The 21,800-nt window shown below is 44.4% G+C and overlaps 1 protein-coding gene and 1 pseudogene across 1 annotated transcript in view; one reads left to right on the top strand and one right to left on the bottom strand.

The window, feature by feature from the left end:
- slc6a14 (solute carrier family 6 member 14) overlaps positions 1-11,496 on the top strand; it is a 30,606-nt gene extending 19,110 nt beyond the window's left edge. The window contains exons 11-15 of the mRNA XM_071336178.1: positions 3,512-3,630; positions 3,736-3,835; positions 4,430-4,539; positions 4,673-4,840; positions 11,018-11,496. Coding sequence (XP_071192279.1) covers positions 3,512-3,630; positions 3,736-3,835; positions 4,430-4,539; positions 4,673-4,840; positions 11,018-11,179 — 659 coding nt within the window. The 3' untranslated portion in view covers positions 11,180-11,496. The remainder of the gene's footprint in view (positions 1-3,511; positions 3,631-3,735; positions 3,836-4,429; positions 4,540-4,672; positions 4,841-11,017) is intronic.
- Positions 11,497-11,862: 366 nt separating this feature from the next.
- On the bottom strand, positions 11,863-16,264 carry LOC139535294 (acidic mammalian chitinase-like; annotated as a pseudogene).
- Positions 16,265-21,800: the final 5,536 nt, after the last annotated feature.

The following is a 21,800-nucleotide window of genomic DNA, read 5'->3' as shown; positions in this document are numbered from 1 at the left end:
CAGAGGGATCGAGTGTAGGTTTTTTCAGAAGGGGTGCAACTCTCGCTCTCTTGAAGGCGGAAGGGACGTAGCCAGCGGTCAAGGATGAGTTGATGAGCGAGGTGAGGTAGGGGAGAAGGTCTCCGGAAATACATACATACATACATACATACATACATACATACATACATACATACATACATACATACATACATACATACATACATACATACATACATACATACATACATACATATACACACACATGGCACAAGTGAAAAGTTTGGACACCTACTCATTCCAGGATTTTTCTTTATTCTACATTGTAGAATAATAGTGAAGACATGAAAACTATGAAATAACACATGGAATCGTGTAGTAACCAAAAAAGTGTTAAACAAAAAATATATTTGAGATATTTCAAAGTAGCCACTATTTGCATTCATGACAGCTTTGCACACTCTTGACATTCTCTCCACCAGCTTCAGGAGGTTGCCACCTGGAATACTTAAGACCCACCCATAAGACCCATCAGTCTTGAAGGAGTTCCCACATTTGCTGAGCTCTTGTTGGCTGCTTTTCCTTCACTCTGCGGTCCAACTCATCCCAAACCATCTCAATTGGGTTGAGGTCGGGGGATTGTGGAGGCCAGGTCATCTGATGCAGCACTCCATCACTCTCCTTCTTGGTCAAATAGCCCTTACACAGCCTGGAGGTCTGTTGGGTCATTGTCCTGTTGAAAAACAAATGATAGTACCACTAAGCGCAAACCAGATGGGATGGTGTATCGCTGCAGAATGCTGTGGTAGCCATGCTGGTTAAGTGTGCCTTGAATTCTAAATAAATCAGTGTCACCAGCAAAGCACCATCACACCACCACCTCCATGCTTCACGGTGGGAACCACACATGCGGAGATCATCCGTTCACCTACTCTGCGTCTCAAAGACATGGCAGTTGGAACCAAAAATCTCCAATTTCCACCGGTCTAAAGTCCATTGCTTGTATTTCTTGGCCCAAGCAAGTCTCTTTTTCTTATTGGTGTTCTTTAGTAGTGGTTTCTTTGCAGCAATTCAACCACAAAGGCCTGATTCACACAGTCTCCTCTGAATAGTAGATGTCTGTTACTTGAAGCATTTATTTGGGCTGGTTACTAATGAACTTATTCTCTGCAGCAGAGGAATCTCTGGGTCTTCCTTTCCTGGGGCGGTCCTCATGAGAGCCAGTTTCATCATAGCGCTTGATGGATTTGCGACTACACTTGAAGAAACTTTCAAAGTTCTTAATTTTCCGGATTGACTGACCATCATGTGTTAAAGTTATGATAGACTGTTTCTCTTTGCTTATTTGAGCTGTTCTTGCCATGATATAGACTTGGTATTTTACCAAATAGGGCTTTCTTCTGTAAACCACCCCTACCATGTCACAACACAACTGATTGGCTCAAATGCATTAAGAAGGAAAGAAATTCAACAAATTCACTTTTAACAAGGCACACCTGTTAATTGAAATGTATTCCAGGTGACTACCTCATGAAGCTGGTTTAGAGAATGCCAAGAGTGTGCAAGGGTGGATACTTTGAAGAATCTCAAGTGTGAAATATATTTGGATTTGTTTAACACTATTTGTTTGGTTACTACATGATTCCATATGTGTTATTACTTAGGTTTGATGTATTTTACAATGTAGAAAATAATTAAAAATACAGAAGCCCTTGAGTGAGTGTCCAAACTTTTGACTGGTACTGTAATTATTCAGACTCTTTACTCAGTACTTTGTTGAAGCGCCTTTGGCAGTGAATACAGCCTCAAATATGCTTTGGGTATAACGCTACAAGCTTGGCACACCTGTATTTGGGGAGTTTCTCCCATTCTACTCTGCAGATCCTTTCATGCTCTGTCAGGTTGGATGGGGAGCGTTGCTGCACAGATATTTTCAGGTCTCTCCAGAGATGTTCCATCATGTTCAAGTCCGGGCTCTGGCTGGGCCACTCAAGAATATTCAGAGATGTGTGCCAAAGCCGCTCCTGCTTTGTCTTGGCTGTGTGCTTAAGGTCGTTGTCCTGTTGGAAGGTGAAACTTTGCCCCAATCTGAGGTCCTGATCGCTCTAGAGCAGGTTTTCATCAAGGATCTCTCTGTACTTTGCTCTGTTCAGGTGAGACTTGAAATTGAGCTCAGGCGCATCCTCTTTCCATTGATCATCCTTGATGTTTCCACAACTTGATTTGGAGTCCACCTGTGGTAAATTTAATTGATTGGACATGATTTGGAAAGGCGCACACACCTGTTATGTAAGGTCCCACAGTTGACAGTGAATGTCAGAGCATAAACCAAGCCATGAGGTTGAAGGAATTGTCCGTAGAGATCTGAGACAGGATTGTGTCGAGGCACAGATCTGGGGAAGGGTACCAAAACCTTTCTGCAGCATTGAAGGTCCCCAACAACACAGTGGCCTCCATGATTCTTAAGTGGAAGAAGTTTGGAACCACCAAGATTCTTCCCGAGAGCTGGCCGCATGGCAAAACTGAGCAATCGGGGGAGAAGGGCCTTGGAGGTGACCAAGAACCCGATGGTCACTCTGACAGAGCCCCAGAGTTCATCTGTGGAGATGGGAGAACCTTCCAGAACGACAACATCTCTACAGCACCACCAATCAGGCCTTTATGGTAGAGTGGCCAGACGGAAGCCACTCCTCAGTGAAAGGCGCCTGACAGCTCGCTTGTAATTATCCAAAAGGCACCTAAAGGACTCTGACCATGAGAAACAAGATTCCTTGGTCTGACGAAACCAAGATTGAACTCTTTGGCCTGAATGCCAAATGTCACGTCTGGAGGAAATCTGGCAGTATCATGCTGTGTGAATTTTTTGAGTTTTTTCTCAGTAGTAGGACTGGGAAACTAGTCAAGATCGAGGGAAAGACAAACACTGGAAAGTGCATATATCCTTGCTGAAAACCTGCTCAGGACTTCAGAATGGGGAGAAGGTTCACCTTCCAACATAACAACCCTAATTACACAGCCAAGACAACGCAGGAGTGGCTTCGGGACAAGTCTCTGAATGTCCTTGAGTGGCCCAGCCAGACCCCGGACTTTAACCCAATCTCTGGAGAGACCAGAAAATAGCTGTGCAGCGATGCTCCCCATCCAACCTGACCGAGCTTGAGAGGATCTGCAGAGTAAAATGGGAGAAACTCCCCAAATACAGGTGTGCCAAGCTTGTAGTATCATAGTCAAGAAGACTCAAGGCTGTAATCGCTGCCAATGGTGCTTCAACGAAGTACTGAGTTAAGGGTCTGAATACATATGAAAATAGGATATTTCAGGTTACATGTGTTCAAATAAACTGTTTGTGCTTTGTCGTTATGGGGTATTGTGTAGATTGATGGGGAAAAAAGTTTTGATCCATTTTAGAATAAGGCTGTACCGTGAAATAGTAAAGGGGTCTGAATACTTTCCGAAGGCACTGTGTGTGTGTGTACAAACACACACACTACTAACTAGACCTGGACAGTGACCTCTTGCCGTGTTCCCTCAGAGGTCATCTCCACCTGCCTACAGGATGCCTTCCCTGAAAGGTTCAAATCAAAACGCTCTATCATCTCTGTGGGAACCTGTGCCATCCTTTTCCTGCTCGGCCTGCCGTGCGTAACCCAGGTAAGTCCTTAGTTACCATAACTAAAATAGGTCCTTAGATACCATAATTTCGTTCACATTAATTTATTGCGAGTGCGTGTGATTACTGTGTGTGTGTCACTCCAGGCAGGGATATATTGGGTGACTCTGATGGATCAGTTCTGTGCTGGCTTTGTTCTACTGATCGCTGCTCTGCTGGAGCTTGTTGGGGTATTCTACTTCTACGGTAAATGGAAGTATATTACATGTTATAGCTACATCTACAGCATATATTATGTGATGGGTACATGTAGAGGATATTTTATGTTATAGCTACATACAGTGAGTATACCAAACATTTAGGGTGCCCCCCCCCCCCCCCCCCCCCGTTTTCCCCCTCAGAACAGCCTCAATTCATTGGGGCACGGACTCTACAAGGTGTCGAAAGCGGTCCACATGGATGCTGCCCCATGTTGATTCCAATGCCTCCCACAGTTGTCAAGTTGGCTAGATGTCCTTTGGGTGGTGGATGAAACCCCAGCAGCATTGCAGTTATTGTCTTGCCCATTCACCCTCTGAATGGCACACATACACAATCATGTCTCAAGGCTTAAAAATCCTTAATCCTGTCTCTTCACCTTCATCTATACTGATTTTGAAGTGGATTTAACAAGTGACATCAATGAGGGATCATAGTTTTCACCTGGATTAACCTGGCCAGTAGAAAGAGCAGGTGTTCTCAATGTTTTGTATACTCAGTGTATATATTGCATGTTATGTTATAGCTATATACAGTATAGTACATTTTATAGAGTATGGCACATTCTGTGTTTGTTTGAAGGAGGAAATCGTTTCATTAAGGACATAGAGATGATGATTGGGACGAGGAGCTCTCTCTTCTGGCTGTGGTGGAGAGCATGCTGGTTTTTCATTACTCCTGCTGTCATCACTGTGAGTACTCTCTGTCTTTCTCTTTAACTTAGATTCTATCCTACCTGGCTGTCTGTTCCAGGGTCCTCATTTCTTTAACCGCTTTTCTCTGGCACGCATACACACTTCTCTAATGCCTGTGTGTGTTGTGTAGGTGATCTTGGTGTGGTCGTTGTTGACTTTCCGTCCGCCATCCTACGGTACGGTGCAGTACCCTGTGTGGGGCGTGGCTCTGGGATGGTGTATGATCGCCTTCTGTCTCATCTGGATACCCCTCGTCGCCATCTGGAAAATACTCTGTGCCCAAGGAAACCCTTGGCAGGTAGGTGTGTCTGGCAGAGATGTGGATGCTTAGGACTTCTGAGAGTGTTTGGAACTTCTCCTGGAATTGTCAATCCATTTCTAGCCAGGTATCAAACCCAGGTCCTGGAAAGTTCAGGTCAAAATGCATGCAGTATATCAAATCAAACTCTCCAAATACAGGTGTGCCAAGTTTGTAGTGTCATACCCAAGAAGACTCTAGGCTGTAATTGCTGCCAAAGTTGCTTCAACTAAGTACTGCGTAAATGGTCTGAATACTTATGTAAATGTGACATTTCTGTTTTTTTTATTTGAATACATTTGCAAAAATTAATACGAACCAGTTTTTTTTTTTCTTAGTGATTACAGGGTATTATGTTTAGATTGAGGGATTAAAACAAATTCAATTTTAGAAGGCTGTAACGTAACAATGTGGAAAGTCAAGAGTTCTGAATTCTTTCCTAATGCCCTGTATACAGGGAGTGCCAGTACCAAGTCGATGTGCACAGGTAATTGAGGTTGCTATGTACATGTATGTAGGGGTAAAGTGACTAGGCAACAGGATAGATAATAGACAGTAGCGCGTGTGTGTGGCATGTACTTCCGGCGCCGAAAAGAGATGGCCGCCTCGCTTCGCGTTCCTTGGAAAATATGCAGTATTCTGTTTTTTTATGTGTTATTTCTTACATCGGTACCCCAGGTAATCTTAGGTTTCATTACATACAGTCGGGAGGAACTACTGAATATACGATTAACGTCAACTCATCATCGTTCCTACCAGGAATATGACTTTCCCGAAACGGATCCAGTGTTTTGCCTTCCACCCAATACAATGGATCTGATCCCAGCCGGCGACCCTGTGCGACGCCGAAAAAGGGGCAAACGAGGCGGTCTCGTGGTCAGGCTTCGGAGACGGGCACATCGCGCTCCACTCCCTAGCATACTACTCGCCAATGTCCAGTCTCTTGACAATAAGGTTGATGAAATCCGAGCACGGGTAGCATTCCAGAGAGACATCAGGGATTGCAACGTGCTCTGCTTCACGGAAACATGGCTAACTCAAGGGACGCTAACGGAGTCGGTGCAGCCAGCTGGTTTCTTCATGCATCGCGCCGACAGAAACAAACATCTTTCCGGTAAGAAGAGGGGCGGGGGGGTATGCCTTGTGATTAACGAGAAGTGGTGTGATCATCATAACAACACACAGGAACTCAAGTCATTCTGTTCACCTGATCTAGAACTCCTCACAATCAAATGTCGACCGCATTATCTACCAAGGGAATTCTCTTCAATCATAATCACAGCCGTATATATTCCCCCCCAAGCAGACACATCGATGGCCCTGAACGAACTTTATCTGACTCTTTGTAAACTGGAAACCACACACCCTGAGGCTGCATTCATCGTAGCTGGGGATTTTAACAAGGCTAATCTAAAAACAAAACTCCCTAAATTCTATCAGCATATCGATTGTGCTACCAGGGCTGGAAAAACCCTAGATCATTGTTATACTAATTTCCGCGACGCATATAAGGCCCTCCCCCGCCCCCCTTTCGGAAAAGCTGACCACGACTCCATTTTGTTGATTCCAGCCTACAAACAGAAACTCAAACAACAAGCTCCCGCGCTCAGGTCTGTTCAACGCTGGTCCGACCAATCTGAATCCACGCTTCAAGACTGCTTCGATCACGCGGATTGGAATATGTTCCGCATCGCGTCCAACAACAATATTGACGAATATGCTGATTCGGTGAGCGAGTTCATTAGGAAGTGCATTGACGATGTCGTACCCACAGCAACGATTAAAACATTCCCAAACCAGAAACCGTGGATTGACGGCAGCATTCGCGTGAAACTGAAAGCGCGAACCACTGCTTTTAACCAGGGCAAGGTGACCGGAAGCATGACCGAATACAAACAGTGTAGCTATTCTCTCCGCAAGGCAATCAAACAGGCTAAGTCCCAGTACAGAGACAAAATCGAGTCGCAATTCAACAGCTCAGACACAAGAGGTATGTGGCAGGGTCTACAGTCAATCACGGATTACAAAAAGAAAACCAGCCCCGTCGCGGACCAGGATGTCTTGCTCCCAGACAGGCTAAACAACTTTTTTGCCCGCTTTGAGGACAATACAGTGCCACTGACACGGCCCCCTACCAAAACCTGCGGGCTCTCCTTCACTGCAGCCGAGGTGAGTAAAACATTTAAACGTGTTAACCCTCGCAAGGCTGCAGGCCCAGACGGCATTCCCAGCCGCGTCCTCAGAGCATGCGCAGACCAGCTGGCTGGTGTGTTTACGGACATATTCAATCAATCCTTATCCCAGTCTGCTGTTCCCACATGCTTCAAGAGGGCCACCATTGTTCCTGTTCCCAAGAAAGCTAAGGTAACTGAGCTAAACGACTACCGCCCCGTAGCACTCACTTCCGTCATCATGAAGTGCTTTGAGAGACTAGTCAAGGACCATATCACCTCCACCCTACCGGACACCCTAGACCCACTCCAATTTGCTTACCGACCCAATAGGTCCACAGACGACGCAATCGCAACCACACTGCACACTGCCCTAACCCATCTGGACAAGAGGAATACCCATGTGAGAATGCTGTTCATCGATTACAGCTCAGCATTTAACACCATAGTACCCTCCAAACTCGTCATCAAGCTCGAGACCCTGGGTCTCGACCCCGCCCTGTGCAACTGGGTCCTGGACTTCCTGACGGGCCGCCCCCAGGTGGTGAGGGTAGGTAACAACATCTCCACCCCGCTGATCCTCAACACTGGGGCCCCACAAGGGTGCGTTCTGAGCCCTCTCCTGTACTCCCTGTTCACCCACGACTGCGTGGCCATGCACGCCTCCAACTCAATCATCAAGTTTGCGGATGACACTACAGTGGTAGGCTTGATTACCAACAACAACGAGACGGCCTACAGGGAGGAGGTGAGGGCCCTCGGAGTGTGGTGTCAGGAAAATAACCTCACACTCAACGTCAACAAAACAAAGGAGATGATTGTGGACTTCAGGAAACAGCAGAGGGAGCACCCCCCTATCCACATCGACGGGTCAGTAGTGGAGAAGGTGGAAAGTTTTAAGTTCCTCGGTGTACACATCACGGACAAACTGAATTGGTCCACCCACACAGACAGCGTTGTGAAGAAGGCGCAGCAGCGCCTCTTCAACCTCAGGAGGCTGAAGAAATTCGGCTTGTCACCAAAAGCACTCACAAACTTCTACAGATGCACAATCGAGAGCATCCTGTCGGGCTGTATCACCGCCTGGTACGGCAACTGCTCCGCCCACAACCGTAAGGCTCTCCAGAGGGTAGTGAGGTCTGCAGAACGCATCACCGGGGGCAAACTACCTGCCCTCCAGGACACCTACACCACCCGATGTCACAGGAAGGCCATAAAGATCATCAAGGACAACAACCACCCAAGCCACTGCCTGTTCACCCCGCTATCATCCAGAAGGCGAGGTCAGTACAGGTGCATCAAAGCAGGGACCGAGAGACTGAAAAACAGCTTCTATCTCAAGGCCATCAGACTGTTAAACAGCCACCACTAACATTTAGCGGCCGCTGCCAACATACTGACTCAACTCCAGCCACTTTAAAAATGGGAATTGATGGAAATTATGTAAAAATGTACCACTAGCCACTTTAAACAATGCCACTTAATATAATGTTTACATACCCTACATTACCCATCTCATATGTATATACTGTACTCTATATCATCTACTGCATCTTGCCATCTTCATGTAATACATGTACCACTAGCCACTTTAAACTATGCCACTTTATGTTTACATACCCTACAGTACTCATCTCATATGTATATACCGTACTCTATACCATCTACTGCATCTGCCATGCCGTTCTGTACCACCACTCATTCATATATCTTTATGTACATATTCTTTATCCCTTTACACTTGTGTGTGTGTGTAAGGTAGTAGTTGTGGAATTGTTAGGTTAGATTACTTGTTGGTTATTACTGCATTGTCGGAACTAGAAGCACAAGCATTTCGCTACACTCGCATTAACATCTGCTAACCATGTGTATGTGACTAATAAAATTTGATTTGATTTGATTTGATTTATGAGGTGTAGATTCAGGCTGAGGGTCAGCATCAGATATGTCATGATTAATTTCTTCCCCACCATCTGAGTCGTTTTCATTCAGATCTCGTAGCAGCGTTAACGCAGCATGTGCATCCAATCGTCTTGGTCTTCTTGCCATTGTAAATTACGCACGATCTCACTGTGTACTCCAGGTAGGCCAGAGTAGACTGATAAGACTGCTTGGATTCAGTGGACTGATATAAGGTACATCATTTTTTAATTTTATTTCACCTTTATTTAACCAGGTAGGCAAATTGAGAACACGTTCTCATTTACAATTGCGACCTGGCCAAGATAAAGCAAAGCAGTTCGACACATACAACAACACATAGTTACACATGGATATGTCAGGCAGACATATCAGTGTGGATGACGGATCACCACCTCAAGCTGAACCTCGGCAAGACGGAGCTGCTCTTCCTCCCGGGGAAGGACTGCCCGTTCCATGATCTCGCCATCACGGTTGACAACTCCATTGTGTCCTCCTCCCAGAGTGCTAAGAACCTTGGCGTGATCCTGGACAACACGCTGCCGTTCTCAACTAACATCAAGGCGGTGACCCGTTCCTGTAGATTCATGCTCTACAACATTCGCAGAGTACGACCCTGCCTCACACAGGAAGCGGCGCAGGTCCTAATCCAGGCACTTGTCATCTCCCGTCTGGACTACTGCAACTCGCTGTTGGCTGGGCTCCCTGCCTGTGCCATTAAACCCCTACAACTCATCCAGAACGCCGCAGCCCATCTGGTGTTCAACCTTCCCAAGTTCTCTCACGTCACCCCGCTCCTCCGCTCTCTCCACTGGCTTCCAGTTGAAGCTCGCATCCGCTACAAGACCATGGTGCTTGCCTACGGAGCTGTGAGGGGAACGGCACCTCCGTACCTTCAGGCTCTGATCAGGCCCTACACCCAAACAAGGGCACTGCGTTCATCCACCTCTGGCCTGCTCGCCTCCCTACCTCTGAGGAAGTACAGCTCCCGCTCAGCCCAGTCAAAACTGTTCGCTGCTCTGGCACCCCAATGGTGGAACAAACTCCCCCACGACGCCAGGTCAGCGGAGTCAATCACCACCTTCCGGAAACACCTGAAACACCACCTCTTTAAGGAATACCTAGGATAGGATAAAGTAATCCTTCTAACCCCCCCCCCCCTTAAAAGAGTTAGATGCACTATCGTAAAGTGGTTGTTCCACTGGATATCATAAGGTGAATGCACCAACTTGTAAGTCGCTCTGGATAAGAGCGTCTGCTAAATGACTTAAATGTAAATGTAAATGAGTAAAACAAACATACAGTCAATAATACAGTGAAAAAGTCTATATACAATGTGAGCAAGTGAGGTGAGATAAGAGAGGTGAAGGCAAACAAAATATATATATAAATAAATAAAAATATAAAAAAGGCCATGGTGGCGAAGTAAATACAATATAGCAAGTAAAAACACTGGAATGGTTGGTTTGCAGTGGAAGAATGTGCAAAGTAGAGATAGAAATAATGGGGTGCAAAGGAGCAAAATAAATAAATAAATACAGTAGGTAAAGAGGTAGTTGTTTGGGCTAAATTATAGATGGGCTATGTACAGGTGCAGTAATCTATGAGCTGCTCTGACAGCTGGTGCTTAAAGCTAGTGAGGGAGATAAGTGTTTCCAGTTTCAGAGTTTCCAGTTTACATACCATATTGAGATTATAATTAGAATATACCAATGCAATAGAATGGCCCACCCTGTTCTTAATTATGCATTATTCGCTTCCCCTCGCTCATCAACGCACCCTTTCTCCCCATCATAACTTACTGCAAAACCATAAGAAAAATGACATTCCCTTCTAAAACTGGTTACAACTCCGGTTCTGTTTGCGATATTAAGATTCTAACAACTGCAGTGTGTTATATAGACTTATTTAGGAAAAATCAAGGACGGCGGGGGGCTTGACTTAAATGGTGGAGTAATAAAAAAAGAATAAAATGGAGCCAATGTTACTTCTTTAGCATTTCTAGTGTTAATGTCTCCCTACTAAATTCTGCCTGTGTCTCTCCAAGCATCCTCTCTCTTACAGTGCATTGTGTCTCTGTCTGCAGCGTATGTGTGCTGTGTGTTCTCCTGTGGAGGGTTGGGGTCCATACCTGGAGGTCCACCGGCAAGAGCGTTATGCAGACGGACAACGGTACTATAGGAAGAACTCTCTCCACCTGCCAGACAACAATGTAAACCACATCTCCAACCACCTCACACGCCTCTAACCCCCTGGGGTGTGTGTGTGGTGTCAACATTTGTCATCACCACTTTTCATACTATTTTTATAAGCGTTGTATACCACTCTCTGATCACAATGATTAATGCTTAGTTTCACTTTGCACTGTGGTGTGGTCAGTTTTTTAGTTCATAACGTCACAGTTTTTAAATGTTTTTTTGTGTACATGTTTTCTACGTGTTAAATGTCAATGCCTTAACTTAAACTGTCATGTTAATGACCACTTAGTCTAAGCTCTGTGTGCTTTGTATTGTGTCTGTCAGCCTGGTAACGTTTGACCGCAATAAAGGACTACTCTCTCTGCTATTCGCTGTTTGTTAAATGGATTCTATTGAAACTAAACTGACAGAGGGTGTTTGAGGCAATCCGTTTGAGCAAGGTTGGCCGTCATTGTAAATAAGAATTTGTTCTTGACTTGTTTAGTTGAATAGTTAAACTTTTTTATTTTTTTTTATTAAAGTTGAGGTCAGAGTTGCTAATATTGATCACATACTGAGTAGTTATGTGGGATGCAAGGTGATTTGTAGATCAGTGATTCTGCACAGTTCAAGGGCAATGTAGTTGACCTCAAAGGAAGTGACAGACAGCAGGATGCATTCATATTTTGGGAGTTTATTAGAGTGGGTTAGACATTACATGGTGCTGATGTTAGAATGGGCCATGACAACTGGCCCTAACAACACAGCCTTTAGACCCAGCTCCTTCATGACATACTTAGGGGTCGGAACTATTTAATGAAGCTGATGAAATGACCTGGGAGAGATGAGATGGGGTTGATATCATTTCAACTACTATTTGAACCCAGATCTGGTTGAGAAAGTGATGGAGAGGGTTGTGAATGTAACAGAGTAGTTTGCTACTCCATTACCCTCTAGTCATATATTTCCCCTCACAGATACAAACACAGATCTTGTTATGGAAGCTCTTGATGTTATCGTATCTGACCGACACGTTCTGCTTGTTGTAGGGCACCATCTGGGTAGAGTCCCAGACCTCGATCTCTCCCTGCTTCAGGAAGGTGCAGATCTAAAGACACACTTACGTTAGGGTTGGAAGTTTACATCATCTTCAAAGGGAAGCCTGCTTCAGGAAGCTGCAGATGTAATCTCACACACACACACACTGTGTTTGAGTCCAAAATGGCACCCTGTTCCCCATATAGTACACTACCTTTGACCAGAGCACACAAGTAGGGCACTGTGTAAGGAATAGGGTGTCATTTCACACCTACTGTGTCCCGTGTCAGTTACTTCGTAGTAGGCCAAGAAGCCAGCCTGTCTGGTGAAGAGTCCGGCAGGGCCAAGGCCAATGGTGGGAGCGCCCACAGCAGTGTTAGAGCCACTGGCCAGCTGAAAGGGGTGGCAAATCCAGCCAGGAGCTTCTCGGCATGGGCACTGTTGCTTTTCCAGTACTTCATAGCATAGTCCTTAGAACACACAGTATCTGGTACTGAGAACACTAAAGAGCGAAGGTTGGAAAAATAAAGATGTTACTCACGCTCAACTGGAACCTAGACAGGCAGGAAGAGACTGATTTGATAAGCAGGGGAAGAGATGGGTAGAGAGAAATATGAGGGGGAGATAGAGGGAAGTAGAGTGAAAGTGTCTCTCCACATTGTAGTAGATATGGTTTCCCTGACCAGCCGGTCCTTGGTAGAGGGCTGTTTTCTCCCGTGTTAAATTCCCAAGATCCATGGAAGTCATAGGTCATCACATTCAGAAGGCCAACAGCCTGAGTGTTAGGTAGAGAGATACAAATATATATTTAGTGGCTTGAATAAACAAACCATTTCCAATATGCAAGGTATTATTTGATAGATCATGCATGTTTTTGTGCACACATTTTGCATGAGAATTGATATCATTGAGGCTCAGTGTGTATGTACTGATCGTCCAATCTTGGGGATCTGGTATGCAGTGTCAATGGTCCTCTTTCCGGACACAGCTGCAGTCAGAATCAGACGAGGACGGTTGGTCATCTTTTCCTCAACCTCGAAGGCAGCCATCAGCTCCTAGAGGGAGACAGTACACAGATGGGTGTGTGATGACTAGCCTGTTCGGGTCAGGTTACCGTGGACCACACTCCTACAAGAGACATCTCACACCCGCCAGAGGGGGAGAGATCGAGATGTATGGAGGTGGGGACTTTTGACACCTCATGCCCATTGTAAATCTTAAGGCAGCAGACAAAATTCATTTGTCCTCTCACTGTGAAGGAATGGAATGTATGATGGGCCTATGGCCTACCTAAGGACAGTAACATGCAATAAATGGACTTTGGGACAATATGTTTTGCCAGCCAAAATGGTAGTAATGACGATAGATGGAATATGAAAATGAATGTCGTTTTTGTTATGTTATTAAAAGTTAAACAACGACATAATGAAAACATTGTAACTTGAAGAGTTTTCACAATATGTACCTGATGTTTGCATAATGTACGTTGTGTGGAAAATGTCCAGATCAAAGAGAATGTTTTTGTAAAGATGAAATGTGAAGTTGTCTAAATTGGATCTGAGTAAAATCCAGACCTTGCCTCGTAACTAGTTATGCCAAGAGAACTTGACCTAAAGGCGGAAACACCCATTTCTGACCCGAGGGTGACCACGAGCTGCAGCCAAAGTTCAATTAGTTGTAACTCCAAAACGCAACACGAGGTTGAAGAAGGCAAAGGAACCTTTTAACAATCTATGCTACAGATAAGTAGCTGTGTAAGAGGTTGAATTCAAGCAGGACCACCCGGTTATTCTCTCCAAGCAATCGTGTGTCTACACTGCTTTCATTCCCACACTGGAACCCCCTATATGGCTGATTAGCCGTCCTTAGAAGACCCCTCTTTCAGAACAAGTGCGAGGAAACAGACTACTAAGAGAAAGGACACTGACATCGTGAGTACAATCAGAGAGTTACACCCGGTAACCGAAGAAGTGCCGTCATCAGAGGAGAAGACGAACCCGGTCCATGAAGAGACACCCCATTGGAGCCTTTCGACACGTAATTACATCATTATATTCTGACCCATTAGAGCGGCAGTTCGGGTCAAGGTTAGGGTTAAACTAAGCATAGTTTAGAAATGTACCCAAGTGTGCTTTTCTCTCGTACTCTCTCCCTCTTTCTCTCTCTTTTGAAATCCCCATTTTGTGTAACGTGTCATATTGTGTTGGTACGCTAGGGACCTGTTTCAGTGTACTAAGTTCTATTCAATAGCCTAGACTGTGTGTTTGTGTATGTATACCTTATATTATCATTTTAGCTTGTTCGTAAATAAATACTCAACTCAATTGGTGTGGTACGGACTTATTTAGTGTGACTCGGGTTTGTGCAGATTCCCGGATTATGCAACGTTCAGAATGAGACTAGAGGAAATTAATTAATTAGCGACTGTTGTAAAATCGATATTCTGATATTCTTTGAGTTAATTTGGGAAATAGAAACGTAATAAAGCCAAACTTTCCCATGGTGCCCCAGGTTACTGAATTAATAATTACCTGATTCATTTAATCACGTAATTATAAACAGTTAATCATTTGATGAACAGCAGTCATCACATTAATCAATCCAACATTACAACAGGTGTGTGTGTTCATTCGTGTTTGTTCATTCATGTGTGTGTGTGTATATGTGTGTGTGAGTCTGACCTGCACCAAGATGGTGAATCTGTACTTGTCTGCGGGCCTTTGGAACTCCCAGTCAAAGTCCAGGCCATCAAACTGATACTGCTTCAGAAACTTAATCGCACCGTTGATGAACTTCTGGTGGTTGGCTGTACTGGACACTATCTCTGTGAACCTTGGGACACACACTGCTCAGACACTGTGTGTGCGTGCGTGCGTCTGATTCAGGCACGTACACACACATACCTAAACCAGGACTAAGCCTAACTCTTGTATTTGCTTACAAGAACAGCAACCTAAAGGCCTTGCTGGCAATTGGAGGGAACTTTGGCACTCGGCCGCAAGTGGACGTCCGTCCGTCCGTCCGTCCGAATGTGCGTACCTGCTTTAGTGTGTGTATGTGCGTGCGTGCGAGCGTGCCTGCGTGCAAGAGTGTGTGTTTGTCTGTGTGTTTGTGCATGTGTGTCTCTCTCACTGGTTCTTGAGGGCCTGGAACTATTCCGAAGAGTATCTCATCGTTCCATTCGGAGGTCTTGATCTCGTTGTTGGCCATGCAGATGAAGGTATAGATCAGATGGTCACAGAGGAAGGGGTCCAAGTCAGCGATCAAATACTTTCCTGCTCCTGGACGGTACTGGCCCCAGTTTGTGAAATAACAGGACAGGATGTAGGAGGATCCTATGGAAGGGTATTAGTAATGGTAGAGTTGGGAGTCAGGCAGTTTCAGAGTCAGGGTTGACAGACTCTGTAAGTCACATTATTGTTTTCTGATTTGCTACATGTAAATCTCAAATGTACGTAAAATGGCCTCCCAGCAGCCTAAGGTGCAGAGTTACTCATGTACTTTTTACTCATACATTTTCCCTAACACCGAAAAGTACTCGTTTCATGTTGAATGCTTAGCAGGACACAAAAATGGTCCAATTCACGCACTTATCAAAAAAATATCACTGGTCATCCCTACTACCTCTGCACTGGCTGACTTTGTCTGTAAATTATGTCTGAGTTTTGGAGTGTGCCCCTGGCTATCCATAAATTCAAAACCCAAGAAAATGTTGCCGTCTGGTTTTCTTAATGTAAGGAATTTAAAAGAATTTATACCTTTGATACTTGTTTATATTTTAGCATTTACATTTACTTTTGATACTTAAGTATATTTAAAACCAAATACTTTTAGAATTTTACTTAAGTAGTATTTTACTGGGTGACTTTAATTTTTACTTGAGACATTTTCTATTGAGGTATTTTTACTTTTACTCAAGTATGAAAATGTGGTACTTTTTCCACCACTGCTTGTAATGACCTCGCCTTCTGGATGATAGCGGGGTGAACAGGCAGTGGCTCGGGTGGTTATTGTCCTTGATTATCTTTTTAGCCTTCCTGTGACATCGTGTGCTGTAAGGTGTCCAGGAGGGCAGATAGTTTGCGTTGGGCAAACTGCACCACCCTCTGGAGAGCCATGCGGTTGCGGGCGGTGGAGTTGCTGTACCAGGCGTTGATACAGCCCGACATGATGCTCTCAATTGTGCATCTGTAAAAGTTTGTGAGGGTTTTAGGTGCCAAGCCAAATTTCTTCCGCCTCCTGAGGTTGAAGAGGCACTGTTGCGCCTTCTTCACCACACTGTCTGTGTGAGTGGACCATTTCAGATGGTCAGTGATGTGTACGCCGAGGAACTTGAAGCTTTCCACCTGCTCCACTGCGTTCCCGTCGATGTGGATAGGGGCGTGCTCCCTCTGCTGTTTCCTGAAGTCCACAATCATCTCCTTTGTTGTCAACATTGAGTGAGAGGTTATTTTCCTGGCACCACACTCCCAGAGCCCTTACCTCCTTTCTGTAGGCTGTCTTGTCATTGTTGGTAATCAGGCCTACTACTGTTGTGTCATCTGCAAACCTGATGATTGAGTTGGAGACGTGCGTGGCCATGCAGTCATGAGTGAACAAGGAGTACAGGAGGGGGCTGAGCACGCACCCTTGTGGGGCCCTTGTGTTGAGGATGAGCGAAGTGGAGGTGTTGTTTCCTACCTTCACCACCTGAGGGCGACCCGTCAGGAAGTCCAGGACCCAGTTGCACAGGGCGGGGTTCAGACGAGCTTAATGATGAGTTTGGAGGGTTTGGTTTTGAATGCTGAGCTGTAGTCAATGAACAGCGTTCTTACATAGGTATTCCTCTTGTCCAGATGGGATAGGGCAGCGTGCAGTGCAATGGCATTCTAGTTTGCTCAGTTTTTTTGTAAATTCTTTCCAATGTGTCAAGTAATATACATATTTTTTTTTTTCATGATTTGGTTGGGTCTAATTGTGTTGTTGTCCTGGGGCTCTGTGGGGTCTGTTTGTGTTTGTGAACAGAGCCCCAGGACCAGCTTGCTTAGGGGGCTCTTCTACAGGTTAATTTCTCTGTAGGTGAAGGCTTTGTTATGGAAGTTTTGGGAATTGCTTCCTTTTAGGTGGTTGTAGAATTTAACGGCTCTTTTCTGGATTTTGATAATTAGCTGGTATCGGCCTAATTCTGCTCTTCATGCATTATTGATTGTTTTACATTGTACGCAGTGGATATTTTTGCAGAATTCTGCATGCAGAATCTCAATTTGGTGTTTATCCCATTTTGTGAATTCTTGGTTGGTGAGCGGACCCCAGTATTTTTTGCCAGATCCTAATTGGTATGTCGAATTTGATGTTCCTTTTGATGGCGTAGAAGGCCCTTCTTGCCTTGTGTCAAGAGAATTTTCAATCCCAATGATAATAACTAACAATTATTAAAGCTTTGACTATTTCCTGAGGTTTGTAAGACCCTGGGTTTAATAAAAATTAGGCAAAGACTCAGCTTATGCAAAAGGTCCGTACAATTTATTCAGAGAACGTTCTGAAGTCCATAATACAAAGACATCCATTTTATAACTCACTCCCTATTTACGCACATACCTTCACACAAACAGTAGATATCCTACGCACATACATACACATGAACAGTAGATGAGTTGTATCTTTTCCCCATAGTTCTCACCACTGTTTATCACTACCAAGCCGACAGTTCCATTCCCCCGAGTTTAGAGGAACCTTGAAAGGACTTGTAAGGACTCCCTGTTCTATCATAAGTTTCTCAGAGTTCTAGCCAGGTCGGGTCAAACACAGTTGAATTGTCCTCTGTATTTTCTTAGACACACACACACACACCTTTCTCTCCCTCACATGTCTCTACCGAACGTTATTGGACTTATGTTTAGTACTTTAATCATTCATTATACATGCTACATAAATTAATAATCACTAATAGTTACATTTCAGGGTGGAATACTTTAATCATTACCTTTAAGCATATAATTCCCTTATCACCTTGTCTCTCAGATCGTTCACAGCTTTGTGTTTAGGCCGAGGTATGTATCGTTTTTGTGTGCTCTATGGCAACGGTGTCTAGATGGATTTTGAATTCGTTTTTTTGGAATTCAGAACTGCAAGAATAATGAACTAATGTGCCGTTGTTCTACTACTCCTTCCCCTCAGACATGAAAATACACACTGTGGCAGACCAGGGGGTTTGATCTAAATGTTTACACAGTGTGACACCTCAGTGTGACACCTCAGTTTCAAGGGTGTTTTTTTAAAACAATAAAGAAAAATTCAATAAACTGTTCTCCCCCAGGAGACCTCTTCCGGGTTACCGTCTTCTGGGCTCCACAGAATGCTGTCTCCTCTGGGAACCCCTTGGTTCTAGCAGACCGTGAGGTCGTCTATCTGGTAGCAACCTCTCACTACCTCAAATATAATCAAATAAATACAAAAATGTCACATGCGCCAAATACAACAGGTGAAAAACTTACCGTGAAATGCTTACTTACAAGCCCTTAACCAACAATGCAGTTCAAGAAATAGAGTCAAGAAAATATTTACTAAATAAACTAAAGTTAAAAAAAATCTAATAACAGGTTAGTCGAGGTAATTTGTAAAGTGACTATGCATATATAATAAACAGCGAGTAGCAAATATGTAAAACAAAGCGGGGGGTCAATGTTAATAGTCCGGGTGGCCAATTGATTAATTGTTCAGCTGTCTTATGGCTTGGGGGTAGAAGCTGTTAAGGAGCCTTTTGGTCCTAGACTTGTAGCTCCGGTACCGCTTGCCGTGCGGTAGCAGAGATAAGTTAATGACCTTTCCCGTGAGCTGCCCTCCTGGCAGCTTTATTGGCCCCGTACGATGGTGAGCAATCAGCCCCTTGATTAGTCACCAGCCCCAATTCGTCCTGGCCGGAGGACACGTCGAGACCTGGCACGTCCAACAGAGGGAGCCCCCACCAGGCCGCGGTACGCCGCAACTCTTAGAAAGAAAGGTGCTATCTAGAATCTACATGGGTTCTTCGGCTGTCCCCATATATTAACCCTTTGAAGAACCCTTTTTGGTTCTAGGTAGCACCCTTTTGAGGTCCATGTAGAACCCTTTATACAGAGGCTTCTACATGGAACCCAAAAGAGTTATACTGGAACCAAAAAGGGTTGTCCTATGGGGACAGCCAAAGAACCCTTTTAGAACCCTTTTTTCTAAGAGTGTAGGCTGGTCATGGGGCTGGCAACCTCAGTCCTTAGAAACAGACTTTGACCACAGCAGCATTGACAAAATGCATAGCTAGAGGACATTTGCCAGTGGCCTATTCCCTCCCCAGGGAGCCAGCGCCTTAGTATAGAGCCTTGTATGTTTGAATGTCGGGGATTGTCATTACAATTAAAATATAAATAAAATGTTAGCTTTGGTACAGTTAGTTATAAGCTAAATAAGCCAGAAAGTGCTTCTACTTACCAATGCCAATGAGTAGTTTGCCCATGGTTGCTCTGTACTTTGCTCCATGGGCTGCTGAACCCTTTTATACTCTCAGCGACTTCTCCTATCTCTCTCATATCTCAATGGCTTTTCCATTATGCAACAAAACTCAATAAGCCTCATTCACCTGTTTGAACAAGGGTTTCTGCTGCCTTCACTAAAACTCTGATAAACTTCATACATCCTTGTTTTAAGATATTATTAGCTGACAATTAAAAAGTAAGTCTGTTTTCAGTTGTAATAATTTGCAGAAAAGTACAACCATAGGGACGGGGATCATTAATAACCCCTTAGCCTCTTCAGTACACCCTAGCCCCTACGACTAGCCCTTGCACCTTAGCTAGCCCCCTTCTCCTACCACCAAACCCCCATATATACTTATACAAATTTACCTTGAAATGGGATAGATGTAAATGATATGGTGAACATTCCACCAAGTCCAGCTCAAGGTTGAGCTCAGCCCATATACCTATCTTATGTTTCAGTTCTACTTGCAGTGGGCTGGAGGTTGGGTTAGGGAAGTGCCTCTGGGATAGGGATATGAGGAGTGACTAAAGGGTAAGGGGCAAGGGGTCGATTTAAAAATGAACGTCAGGCTTAAGACAGACCTGTGTAACCTCATGATCTGCCTGGCAAAATTTTGGTACTTGCCAAATAGTTAGGTTGGTTTATCTGGCTGTAGTGTAATTGTAATAATGTATTACAATGCAGCCATATATAAAGTGCAAAATAACAGATATCTCTAGCTTAAATTGACACATTTTGATGGGGATTTTGTTATTATGTTAAATAGGTTGACGCACCAGTGTGTCAATCAACTATAGGGGGTTAAATGAGAAGTAGCTGTTCTGGAAACAAGAAATCCCGGTCTCCCTTATCTGGTTTAGAGAAGCCGGATATGTTCAGGGAATCCTGAATTTTTTAAACCATCTTTCAGGGAATACCTTGCTGGCTAGGGATAGAAGCTATTGCCTTTTCCCATTTGTTCGGCTCATTTCCACCCCTGATCATAGCTAGCTAGAAAGATTTTTGGTAAACTATCTAGAAAACATAGGCTAATAAGCAAGCATTTAAGCCTGTAAGCTATAGCTAATAAGAAAGCTAACTAAGCTAGCTAGTGAATATGCTTCATCATATTAATCTATCTAGCTAAATAGTTGTAATTTTATCCACAGTAAGCTGTATAATGGTATAGCTAATACACCCAGCTATCGAGATGGATAATGTGTAATTCAATTATCCTAAACTGCCTCTCAGTAGCTGTCATTGCCGGTGGAATGTATTCATGGATGCCAATGGAAGCCAGGCTTCCGCAAATTATTTTACCCACACTACTGATCACTACAAGTTATCTTGTTCCCTCTTCTGTTTACCTGGCTATGCAAATGAGATGACATCATCAGTCTAGGTAGGTGAATGAGGAAAGAGATGTGAAATTTGTGAACATTTGTGGGAGATTTGATATCTTTCTTCTGAATAGGATGGTTTACTACAGTTTAGTCGTTGATGTCATATCACGACACATGGAGAAAAATTATGTTATGTAGTCAAAACTGGCTTTTTAATGTCGGTAGCACCATACGATATTAGTGTTTTTCAAATGCGCGGACAAAAGTATTTAAAAGAAAATTATTCCTTCCTATCTGTCACACCCTGATCTGTTTCACCTGTCTTGTGATGGTCTCAAACCCCCACCAGGTGTCTCCCATTACCTCATGTGCATTTATACCTGTGTTTCCTGTTTGTCTGTTGCCAGTTCGTCTTGTCCCATCAAGTCCTACCAGCGTGTTCCCGTGGTTCCTGTGCTCTAGTTTTTGTTTTTCTTAGTCTTCCTAGTATTGACCTTTTTGCCTGTCCTCCTAACCTTGATCCTGCCTGCCGTCCTGTACCTGCCTGGCTCTGATTTGGATTACGACTCTTTGCCTGCACCTACTGATTGCCTGCCGTCCTGTACCTGCCTGACTCTGATTTGGATTACGACCCTTTGCCTGCACCTACTGATTGCCTGCCGTCCTGTACCTGCCTGACTCTGATTTGGATTACGACCCTTTGCCTGCACCTACTGATTGCCTGCCGTCCTGTACCTGCCTGACTCTGATTTGGATTACGACCCTTTGCCTGCACCTACTGATTGCCTGCCGTCCTGTACCTGCCTGACTCTGATTTGGATTACGACCCTTTGCCTGCACC

This window comes from Salvelinus alpinus, chromosome 12 (assembly GCF_045679555.1).
Source record: "Salvelinus alpinus chromosome 12, SLU_Salpinus.1, whole genome shotgun sequence".
Taxonomy (NCBI): Eukaryota; Metazoa; Chordata; class Actinopteri; order Salmoniformes; family Salmonidae; genus Salvelinus; species Salvelinus alpinus.
Note: the sequence above shows the minus strand (reverse complement) of the source record. Positions and strands in the feature narration are given on the sequence as shown.